This window comes from Erpetoichthys calabaricus, chromosome 8 (genome assembly GCF_900747795.2).
Source record: "Erpetoichthys calabaricus chromosome 8, fErpCal1.3, whole genome shotgun sequence".
In the NCBI taxonomy this organism is placed as follows: Eukaryota; Metazoa; Chordata; class Cladistia; order Polypteriformes; family Polypteridae; genus Erpetoichthys; species Erpetoichthys calabaricus.
In genome coordinates this window covers 136,796,300-136,808,017 of record NC_041401.2, presented here as the reverse complement: position 1 = coordinate 136,808,017, position 11,718 = coordinate 136,796,300, and the positions used below count along the sequence as shown (strand labels likewise).

The 11,718-nt window shown below is 39.2% G+C and overlaps 1 protein-coding gene across 1 annotated transcript in view; it reads left to right on the top strand.

The window, feature by feature from the left end:
• The window catches only part of lcmt2 (leucine carboxyl methyltransferase 2), a 70,479-nt gene that overhangs the window by 28,059 nt on the left and 30,702 nt on the right, over window positions 1-11,718 (top strand). The window contains exons 6-7 of the mRNA XM_028807516.2: window positions 1,082-1,271; window positions 8,114-8,221. Of these exons, the coding sequence (XP_028663349.1) occupies window positions 1,082-1,271; window positions 8,114-8,221 (298 nt within the window). The remainder of the gene's footprint in view (window positions 1-1,081; window positions 1,272-8,113; window positions 8,222-11,718) is intronic.

The window sequence follows — 11,718 nt, the reverse complement described above, 5'->3', positions numbered from 1 at the left end:
GTGACAGTGACATAAAAAGCAACTTTATCCTTTGGAAAGGTAATAGCAGTGGAGCCTTTCCTTCTAGCACTATATGATCACCCAATTATCAGTTATAAAATAAAAGAAAATGCTGGTTCGAGAGGAGATTGTAGTTAATTTAGTGTTTCTTTGCTGGCTTTTGCTTTTATTTTCCTCAGAGGTGAACTATAATTATGCGTATCACATGCGCTACATTATTAGATATAAACACTGCTTCTTCGTTGTAGTATAATTTAAGAAAATGTGCCAAATTTTCATTTTCAAAAACATCTGCATTAATATGCCTTCAGTGGAAGTGTGATAGAAGTCCTGCAGTATAATTGAAGTGGTTGCATGTGTTAATGGTGTGTGTATAATAATTGTTGTTGTGATCTGCTGATTCATTTCTGAGTCTTTCCTAGTTTTACTTAATATACAGCAGACAATTTTAAAATGGCATGCATCAGACATAATAAAATCTTCAGAATGAGATGATTGATAATGCATTTTGCTACCCCCTAAGTCATGTTTGATCTGTGTGTGCGCAGTGGTTTTTTTTTTACTTTGTGTATAGATTCAAAGAAGAAGACTTAAATTCACCATGTCTTGGGTTTTCACTTCTGTTTAGCTTTTATCCATGTTTTCAGAATTCATTGTTTACTTTGAACCCTGTCAAGAAAACATCCTGAGTGATAAAACTTGTTTTGTCACAGATTAAATGAAAGTAACCTACGAGTGATTTATTTATTGGCAACATTTATACCATTTTCTGTTTTTACTTTTTCAGTTGGACATGGAACTAAAATTTCTGTGATGGCCTAGTAATTCTGTTAACATCATTGGACTCCAAACACTTTTAAAGGCGATACGGTCAACTGTCTTCCTCAAAATTTAGGCCCTTCCACCACATAATAAAACTATCGTTTCATAGTGGCTCATTACACAGTTTACAGAAAAGTTATTCAGTCCTGGCCTGACATTTCAAGCTAAAATAATGGGAATCTCTGTACTTTGTTGAATTGTTGAAATAGGATTTTTTCACAAGAAATGGTAATGTGATGATTTTTTTCTTGATTATCAGGTCTGATGAAGTGGTTGCATGGGCAGCAAAATTTTTCAGTTCAGCAGTCTTTGTAATGTATGAGCAGCTGCAACCTTCTGATCCCTTTGGACAAGTTATGCAGATGCATTTCCAACAGCTAAATTCAACTCTGCATGCACTTCAGCTGTATCCTGATAAAGAAACTCAAAGAATGCGTTTCCTGCATCGGGTGAGGTGGGATTTACTTTAACTGTGTTATTTTGTTAAGGGCCTTTTGAACTTAATATGTCAGACATGCTGATTTAGCTATAATGTGCTTAGTAAGAAAATTTTGTAGAAAGGAAGATAAACAATGATAAACTGTTGCTAAATGTGTTTTCTGGCTTTCTGAGTGTTTAATCTAATTTGGGATGAGGGATAGAGTTAAAAAACACTAAAGCCTTAAACATTATAGTAGACTGGTTTAAAAAAAAAATCTGTTTTCTTTCAAAAGTAATTTATCCAGTATTGAATTGTATGAAACAGTATATCTCTTGCATAACTTTAAACACAATTCCAGTATATACATGAAAGTATTACTGAAATGAATAGTTTGTCATAGTGTTATGGATAAGTTATTCTGAATGTTACGGATTTGATATTTCTCACATCAAAGGACATAGCAAACAGTCACAAAAATTGTGGAGAGAAAATGTAAAATACACAATTCTTTTAATATATCTTCCATTCTGTAACATTGAAATAGTTCAAAACTGAAAGCATAGTTATTGAGAATTTTAACACTGTCATTATGTATTACAACTGACATGCATCATAAAGGTAATGCATACATACTTTTAAGTGTTAAGAAAATTTTAGTAAGTTCTTAAAATATTTTCATTTCTGTTTTGTCTTCCATTCACTGGTTCATCTCTTTATCTAATATTGAGCAAGTTTTTCTTTGAACATCATTTTTAGGAACATAATCACAATTGCAAAGATGACCCTGTAGAAGAAATATTCTGCTTTATGTATTTGTTTCTTTCTCTACGCCAATTTGTCAGCCATTTGTTTTGTCTTTTCAAATGCAATATGAATTTGTTTCTTCTGTAACAATTTATGTAATTTGGAGGTACAGTTATCTGAACACAATGCTCTTAAACCATTTCTGGTATCACAAGATCATATGATTACTATGTCATATGTTAGAATTAGATAGATAGATACTTTATTAATCCCAAGGGGAAATTCACATACTCCAGTAGCAGCATACTGATAAAGAACAATATTAAATTAAAGAGTGATAACAATGCAGGTATACAGACAGACAATAACTTTGTATAATGTTAACGTTTACCCCCCTGGGTGTAATTGAAGAGTCGCATAGTGTGGGGGAGGAACGATCTCCTCAGTCTGTCAGTGGAGCAGGAAAGTGACAGCAGTCTGTCGCTGAAGCTACTCCTCTGTCTGGAGATGATACTGTTCAGTGGATGCAGTGGATTCTCCATTATTGACAGGAGCCTGCTCAGCGCCCGTCGCTCTGCCACGGATGTCAAACTGTCCAGCTCCGTGCCTACAATAGAGCCTGCCTTCCTCACCAGTTTGTCCAGGCATGAGGCGTCGTCCTTCTTTATGCTGCCTCTCCAGCACACCACCGCATAGAAGAGGGCACTCGCCACAACCGTCTGATAGAACATCTGCAGCATCTTATTGCAGATGTTGAAGGATGCCAGCCTTCTAAGGAAGTATAGTCGGCTCTGTCTTTTCTTACACAGAGCATCAGTATTGGCAGTCCAGTCCAATTTATCATCCAGCTGCACTCCCAGGTATTTATAGGTCTGCACCCTCTGCACACAGTCACCTCTGATGATTACGGGGTCCATGAGGGGCCTGGGCCTCCTAAAATCCACCACTAGCTCCTTGGTTTTGCTGGTGTTCAGGTGTAGGTGGTTTGAGTTGCACCATTTAACAAAGACCTTGATTAGGTCCCTATATTCCTCCTCCTGCCCACTCCTGATGGAGCCCACGATAGCAGTGTCGTCAGTGAACTTTTGCACGTGGCAGGACTCCGAGTTGTATTGGAAGTCCGATGTATACAGGCTGAACAGGACCAGAGAAAGTACAGTCCTCTGCGGCGCTCCTGTGTTGCTGACCACAATGTCAGACCTGCAGTTCCCAAGACGCACATACTGAGGTCTGTCTTTAAGATAGTCCACGATCCATGCTACCAGGTATGAATCTACTCCCATCTCTGCCAGCTTGTCCCTGAGGAGAAGAGGTTGGATGGTGTTGAAGGCGCTAGAGAAGTCCAGAAACATAATTCTTACTGCACCACTGCCTCTGTCCAAGTGGGAGAGGGATCGGTGTAGCATATAGATGATGGCATCCTCCACTCCCACCTTCTCCTGGTATGCGAACTGCAGACGGTCGAGGGCGTGGCGGACCTATGGCCTCAGGTGGTGAAGCAGCAGCCACTCCATGGTTTTCATCACATATGACGTCAGAGCGACAGGCTGGAAGTCATTCAGCTCACCTGGTCGTGATACCTTTGGGACTGGGGTGATGCAAGATGTTTTCCAAAGCCTCGGGAATCTCCCCTGTTCCAGGCTCAGGTTGAAGATGCGCTGTAGAGGACTCCCCAGCTCCAGCGCACAGGCCTTCAGCAGTCGTGGCGATACTCCATCTGGACCCGCTGTTTTACTGTCACAAAGTCTCCCCAGCTCTCTGCTTACCTGGGCTGCTGTAATTGTGGGTTGGGGTAAACACTCTCCTATGCTGGTATTATAATTAAGTAATTAACACTAGAATTACCAGAGCCAACGAAAAAACTCGTAAATCCGGCCCACCTTAAATCCCTTCGCACCTCTCCATCAGCCTCTTTTGTCTTCTAAATGTGTCGATAAGCGCAAGCAGCCTGCTATACCATCCCCCCATCACCTCAGAACGGGCAAGAAGTTCTCCCAGTTCCTGCCTTGATTGACTATCTGGGAGTGAGCTACCCAGAATTGTAAGGGGAAATAATTTTAAATGTGTTTTGTGTCTACAACAATCTATGTAAACACATCATTTTAACAATAATGTTTTTCATGCTTTAGTAATACATGACAAAATGTAGACATGAACTGTATTATGTGTGAAGGCTGATGGCCAAATATCAAATAAACACTTTCACAAAAGGTGCAAGTACAATACGACAGCTTCCGTAGTGCAATGGTTAAAACTGCTGTCTTATAATCCAGAAGTCATGAGTTCGAAACCAGCTCCCCAGCAAATTCACTGTTTTGAGTAGTGAGCTACTCTTATTGTTAATATTATACAATAAAAACATACATTTGATTTGTGTCTGTAACAGCCAGTGTAAATTTATAGAACTTGTAAAACTTAGTTTTTTTTTTTTTCACTTTTATTCTCTCAGTCACGATCACTATACAACATCCCCCAACCACCACCCCACACCTCCCAAGATCTGACGCGATTACTTTTTATCTGAAACTGGGAATAACTGTAGATGTGAATGGTGTTTTGAGACAATGGAACTGGAAATTCTTTGATTTGGAGGGATAAAAGCTGACACACAAATGCTGGTGAATCTGCCCTCTTTGTATCTCACTGTCACTTGAATTTTTTTTTTATTCAGTTTTATTGAGTGTTCCTGCTCACGCTGAATTAGGATGCACCTTATGGTCCATAATGTCAAAGCCGCACTGACAAGAAAACAGAGACATAGGTATATATGATATTTGGAATAACTCATTTTATGACATGTACAGTGGGGCAAAAAAGTATTTAGTCAGCCACCAATTGCGCAAGTTCTCACACTTAAAAAGATGAGAGAGGCCTGTAATTTTCATCATAGGTATACCTCAACTATGAGAGACAAAATGAGGAAAAAAAAATCCAGAAAATCACATTGTCTGATTTTTAAAGAATTTATTTGCAAATTATGGTGGAAAATAAGTACAGTATTTGGTCACCTACAAACAAGCAAGATTTCTGGCTCTCACAGACCTGTAACTTCTTCTGTAAGAGGCTCCTCTGTCCTCCACTCGTTACCTGTATTAATGGCACCTGTTAGAACTCGTTATCAATATAAAAGACACCTGTCCACAACCTCAAACAGTCACACTCCAAACTCCATTATGGCCAAGACCAAAGAGCTGTCAAAGGACACCAGAAACAAAATTGTAGACCTGCACCAGGCTGGGAAGACTGAATCTGCAATAGGTAAGCAGCTTGGTGTGAAGAAATCAACTGTGGGAGCAATTATTAGAAAATGGAAGACATACAAGACCACTGATAATCTCCCTCAATCTGGGGCTCCACGCAAGATCTCACCCCGTGGGGTCAAAATGATCACAAGAACGGTGAGCAAAAATCCCAGAACCATACGGGGGGACCTAGTGAATGACCTGCAGAGAGCTGGGACCAAAGTAACAAAGGCTACCACCAGTAACACACTACGCCGCCAGGGACTCAAATCCTGCAGTGCCAAACGTGTCCCTCTGCTTAAGCCAGTACATGTGCAGGCCCGTCTGAAGTTTGCTAGAGAGCATTTGGATGATCCAGAAGAGGATTGGGAGAATGTCATATGGTCAGATGAAAAAACTCTACTCGTCGTGTTTGGAGGAGAAAGAATTCTGAGTTGTATCCAAAGAACACCATACCTACTGTAAAGCATGGGGGTGGAAACATCATGCTTTGGGGCTGTTTTTCTGGAAAGGGACCAGGACGACTGATCCGTGTAAAGGAAAGAATGAATGGGGCCATGTATCGTCAGATTTTGAGTGAAAACCTCCTTCAATCAGCAAGGGTATTGAAGATGAAACGTGGCTGGGTCTTTCAGTATGACAATGATCCCAAACACACTGCCCAGGTAACGAAGGAGTGGCTTCGTAATAAGCATCTCAAGGTCCTGGAGTGGCCTAGCCAGTCTCCAGATCTCAACCCCATAGAAAATCTTTGGAGGGAGTTGAAAGTCCGTGTTGCCCAGCGACAGCCCCAAAACATCACTGCTGTAGAGGAGATCTGCATGGAGGAATGGGCCAAAATACCAGCAAACAGTGTGTGAAAACCTTGTGAAGACTTACAGAAAACGTTTGACCTCTGTCATTGCCAACAAAGTATTGAGATGAACTTTTGTTATTGACCAAATACTTTTTTCCACCATAATTTGTAAATAAATTCTTCAAAAATCAGACAATGTGATTTTCTGGATTTTTTTTTCTCATTTTGTCTCTCATAGTTGAGGTATACCTATGATGAAAATTACAGGCCTCTCTCATCTTTTTAAGTGGGAGAACTTGCACAATTGGTGGCTGACTAAATACTTTTTTGCCCCACTGTATACAGTAGTACATTTCAGAAAACATTGTGGCATTGATGCAACATTATTCATATTCATTCGCATGCCTTCTTGTGCTTGTTATCAGTGACCGCATTTTTTTTTCGATCTTGCCCATGCAGTCTCCGCACTTTGGTACACTGTGCTGCGTCTTTTGTACTCCAGGACATGCAAAGGAAAGAATAGTACAGAGAAGTCAGTTCCGCTCTTATGCAATTATCAGATTCAAATGTTAACAGTTCACACACACCCAAGGACCGTCCTTCCAACATTTATGACGTGTACCTGTTGCAATGTACACACTTCTCTCTGTGCTGTGGGCTGGGGAAAGGGCGGTCTTGGAGCAGAAGCTTATCGATGTTGTCTCCTCTTTTGCTTTATCCATCACCTTTTCTTGTAAGAAGCGGCTACAAAGCTCCTCTGCAAGGTGAGCCATGAACACTCTTCTTTTCTCAGTGGCTCATGTACATGACTTGTACAGTACATGTGCATTAATCGCTGCCAAGTCAAGCGTGTTATAGCACAAGCAACCGGCCACCTGCATGCTTCTGCTCGCACTGAGTAAGCTCACGCCTTCTGGTGCACGATGTTATTTTCCGATAGGGGTCGCTAGCTCCCTAGTTGGAATAAGTTCTTTTTAATTGCGGCGTTTTAAGTAACCTGAAACTCTATTGATATAATATTAAAATTGACATCATGGACCATAACGTGCATACTAATTCAGCGTGAGCAGGAACACTCAATAAAACTGAATAAAAAAGTTCAAGTGATGGTGAGATACGAAGAGAGCAGATTCACCAATGTTTGTGTGTCAGCTTTTATCCATCCAGATCAGAGAATATCCAGTTCCATTGCCTTAAAACACCACTCACATCTACAGTTATTCCCAGTTTCAGATAGTAACAGCATCAGATCCCTGGGTGGGAGGGCAGTAGTATGTGTCATGATTGTGACTGAGAGAATAAAAGTGGGGAAAAAAAAGTAATTTTTACAAGTACTACAAATGTACACCGTCTGTTACAGATGCAAACCAAATGTATGTGTCTATTGTATAATATTAACAATAAGAGCAGCTCACTACTCAAAATGGTAAATATACGAGGCAATCAGGATTGAACCCGGGACTCCTGATTACAAGTCAGCAAATCTTACTGCTACGCCACAGAAACTGTTGCATCATCCTTGAACCTTTTGTGAAAATGTTTATTTGATCTTTGGACTTCAGGCTTCACACATTATATAGTTTATGCCTACATTTTGTCATTTATTACTAAAATATGAAAAATGTTTCTGTTTTAACAATGTATTTACACAGATTATTGTAGAAACGGAATATATGAAATGCATATGTTCCAAATAACGATAATAATTCATTACATTTATATCTATTATTTCCACTGTAAAACTGTAGCAGTTCACTCCCAGATAATCAAATCATGAGATAGGAGAACTTTGTGCACGTTCTGCAGCGTTGGGGGGATGGAATAGCAGGCTGCTTGCTGCTTGTCTTTATCGGCACATTTACAGGACAAAAGATGCTGACGGAGAGGTGCGAAGGGATTTAAGGTGGGCCAGATTTACAAGCTTTTTCGTAGGCTTTGGTAATTCTAGTGTTAAGGGATATGTATGAAATAATAGAACATTGTATTTTTTATGTGGCTAGGAGAAGAAGTACTTCCATATGACCTTTGAATAACTGTGTTTTTGATTTACTTATTTATTTTCCATGGATTTAATTTGTCTTTATACAGGGCTGGGAGAAATGTTTATGCATTGACATGAATCAGTTTTACTATGGACTTCTTTGCCAAGACGAGAGAAACAGAGTAGATCAACTTGAGCCCTTTGATGAATATGAGGTAAGTTCATTTCCTACAGCTTAAATTTAGATCTATACTGAACAGCAGTGACATAAATAAATGTGCATTTTGTCTAAAAGCTAAACTGTACTGGTAGATCAACTTGTGATTACAGTTTATATAATTTTCCACCGAATACTGATATGTTTATTATTGACCGATTAAATCTAAATGGAATACACTTAACAAAAAATGAAATAAACTCACCGGAAATTTGAATACTAATGAACCACAATCCGGTGTATACAACTTTTCCAGAAGACAGCTGTCCACCACAGAACAAAATGTTCTCACCGGAGGTTTAAATTTCAACAAGAAGACTCATCCGACGTGAACTTCCTCAGCTCCCTAGAACATGTCATACAAACCAAAAGGATATCAGCAGACAACACACAAGAAATAAGGTGTGTTGTGATCAGCCAGTTACATGCAAGACATCTGATGATACATGTTTCTTTAAAAGAAGGGAAGGTGTTAAGATGGCTACAAAAGGATAACAGCATTGTTATCACACCAGCTGACAAAGCAGGTGTGACAGTTGTATTGGATAAACAACATTATGTCACAGCAATAGAAAAAATGGTCTCTGATAGTACCACTTTCAAACAACTAACCAGCAATCCAACTAAAACCACCTTTAACAGAGTCAACACTACTCTAAATAGGCTCCAGAATAACAATTGTATAAACTCACACGAATATTGCAGAATGAAATCCAATGATGCGAGCTGCCTTGAATTCTTTGGCCTCCCAAAAATATGTAAAACCCCTCTAAAATTCTGACTGGTTGTCAGCCTAAAAGGTGGTCCATCTTATAACTTATCTGAAGGACTTTTTCATATGCTCAAACATTTAATATATGATTTAGAATATTCTGTTAATAGCACCAAGATGGCATTACAGTGTCTGAAAAATGTATCCATCGCCAAGGATCATGGTCACATTTGATATCGTGTAACAGTACACCATGATTCCATTTCATCTGGTGACAGAAATTCTTCAAACAAAGCTAAATAAATATTAATAAAGTATCTATCTATCTATCTATCTAAATAATGACCCCACCATAACACCACGAATGAAGCTGGCCATAAATAATATAATGTATCTACTTTCACTTTGCCAGAAAACTCACTTTCATTTTAATGGGAAATACTACAGACAAAAGAAGGCATGGCAATGGGATCATCATTATCAGGACTCTTAGCAGAATTGGTAATGCAGCAAATTGAAAGCATGACTATACCTCAGTACACACTGAAACTTTGGATATGCTACGTTGATGACACATTCTTCATATTAAAAAATGACCAGCCGTATGATTTTTCATAACTACATCAACGCAATATTCCATGCGATCCAGTTTACTATGGAAAAAGGAATAAACCGACACATCAGTTTCCTGGATACATCCATTGAAAGAGGTAAAGATGTTACCCTGGTACAGGTGTTTATCATAAGGAATGTTATGCAGACAAAACTTAGCTAGCAATCACACATCAACGTATAAAAGGAGCTGTGTTAAGACTTTGTTCAGAAGAGTTCACACTGACTGTAATACCAATGAAACTAAAAAGAATTAAAGGTGCTGTCTTTCCCAGCTGGTCACATCAAACAGCTACCCGAAGACATTCATCAGACAATGCTTATTTAGGAGATGTCACAGACCCCAGCAAACAATTAACTCCAACCTGACCCCCCATCCCATTTAGCACACACTTGCTTATCATCACGGGGTATCAGAAGGTACAGCACATATCCTGTCCAGAGCAAGCATCTAAGTAGCACACAAGCCTACAAACACTTTGCACACCAAGGTTATTATAGTTTTGCCTTTTTATATTAGTTTTTATCTTTATATTATTTCTGATCTTACTTGGAAATTCAGTAGTAGTTTTCCTTCATTGTGTATTTTTAGTTTTAATTTAGCTTTTATTTCTCAAAGACATTTCTGCTTTATTTTTATATACAGTAATCCCTCCTCCATCGTGGGGGTTGCGTTCCAGAGCCACCCGCGAAATAAGAAAATCCGCGAAGTAGAAACCATATGTTTATATGGTTATTTTTATATTGTCATGCTTGGGTCACAGATTTGCGCAGAGACACAGGAGGTTGTAGAGAGACAGGAACGTTATTCAAACACTGCAAACAAACATTTGTCTCTTTTTCAAAAGTTTAAACTGTGCTCCATGACAAGACAGAGATGACAGTTCCGTCTCACAATTAAAAGAATGCAAACATATCTTCCTCTTCAAAGGAGTACGCGTCAGGAGCAGATCATGTCAGAGAGATAGAGAAAAGCAAACAAATCAATAGGGCTGTTTGGCTTTTAAGTATGCGAAGCACCGCAGCACAAAGCTGTTGAAGGCGGCAGCTCACATCCCCTCCTTCAGGAGCAGAGAGAGAGAGAGATAAAAACAAACAACCAAAAATCAATACGTGCCCTTCATGCTTTTAAGTATGCGAAGCACCGTGCAGCATGTCGCTTAAAGGAAGCAGCAGCACAGAAGGGAGCAAAGTGAAGATAATCTTTCAGCATTTTTTGACGAGCGTCCCTATCGTCTAGGTGTGTGAACAGCCCCCCTGCTCAATCCCCCTACGTCAGGATCAGAGAAAGTCAGCGCAAGAGAGAGAGAGAGAAAAGTACGTTGGGTAGCTTCTCAGCCATCTGCCAATAGCGTCCCTTGTATGAAATCAACTGGGCAAACCAACTGAGGAAGCATGTACCAGAAATTAAAAGACCCATTGTCCGCAGAAATCCGCGAACCAGCAAAAAATCTGCGATATATATTTAAATATGCTTACATATAAAATCCGTGATGGAGTGAAGCCGCGAAAGGCGAAGCGCGATATAGCGAGGGATTACTGTATATTAGTTTCAGTTTTAGTAATTATGGTATGGTTAAAGAACTACTATGGAGTTTAATTTTATGCCACAATCAGATAGAACTGTACACTTAATGAGTTCGAAAGTGAGTCTAATGTTAATGGAAGCTTACTGCACTATATGGTTTACTATCTCGTTTTGTTTTTGTCTGATAAAAGCAAGCATAATCAAAACTAGATACTGAATATGAACAATTTTAAAATTTTTAAAATATTTTCTATGGCATTTGTGCTGAACAAATGTGCACTGACTCTTGCCATGTTTCATCTTTTCCTTTTCTTGAAAGTGTATTTTAAGGTTTAATGTCTACAGCACACAACATATCCTGCTTCAAGACAATGTGCTTACAATTAATTCCCTCAATATTGTATTCAAAAATATCCCATACTGGGCTTTATTTTCTACCAGCCATATTGATCTCTGATTCCATCTCAGGCACATGGACTTTATAGACAGAATTTTGCTACCTGCAGGCCTGAAAAGATATCAAAAATCAGAAAATAGATTCTACTGTATTCTGACAGGTGTGATCATGAAAATCATGGGGGCTTAGGAAGAACAGGGCTCTTAGGCTTTAATCAATGTGCAGACCCCACCTAGCTGTATTGAA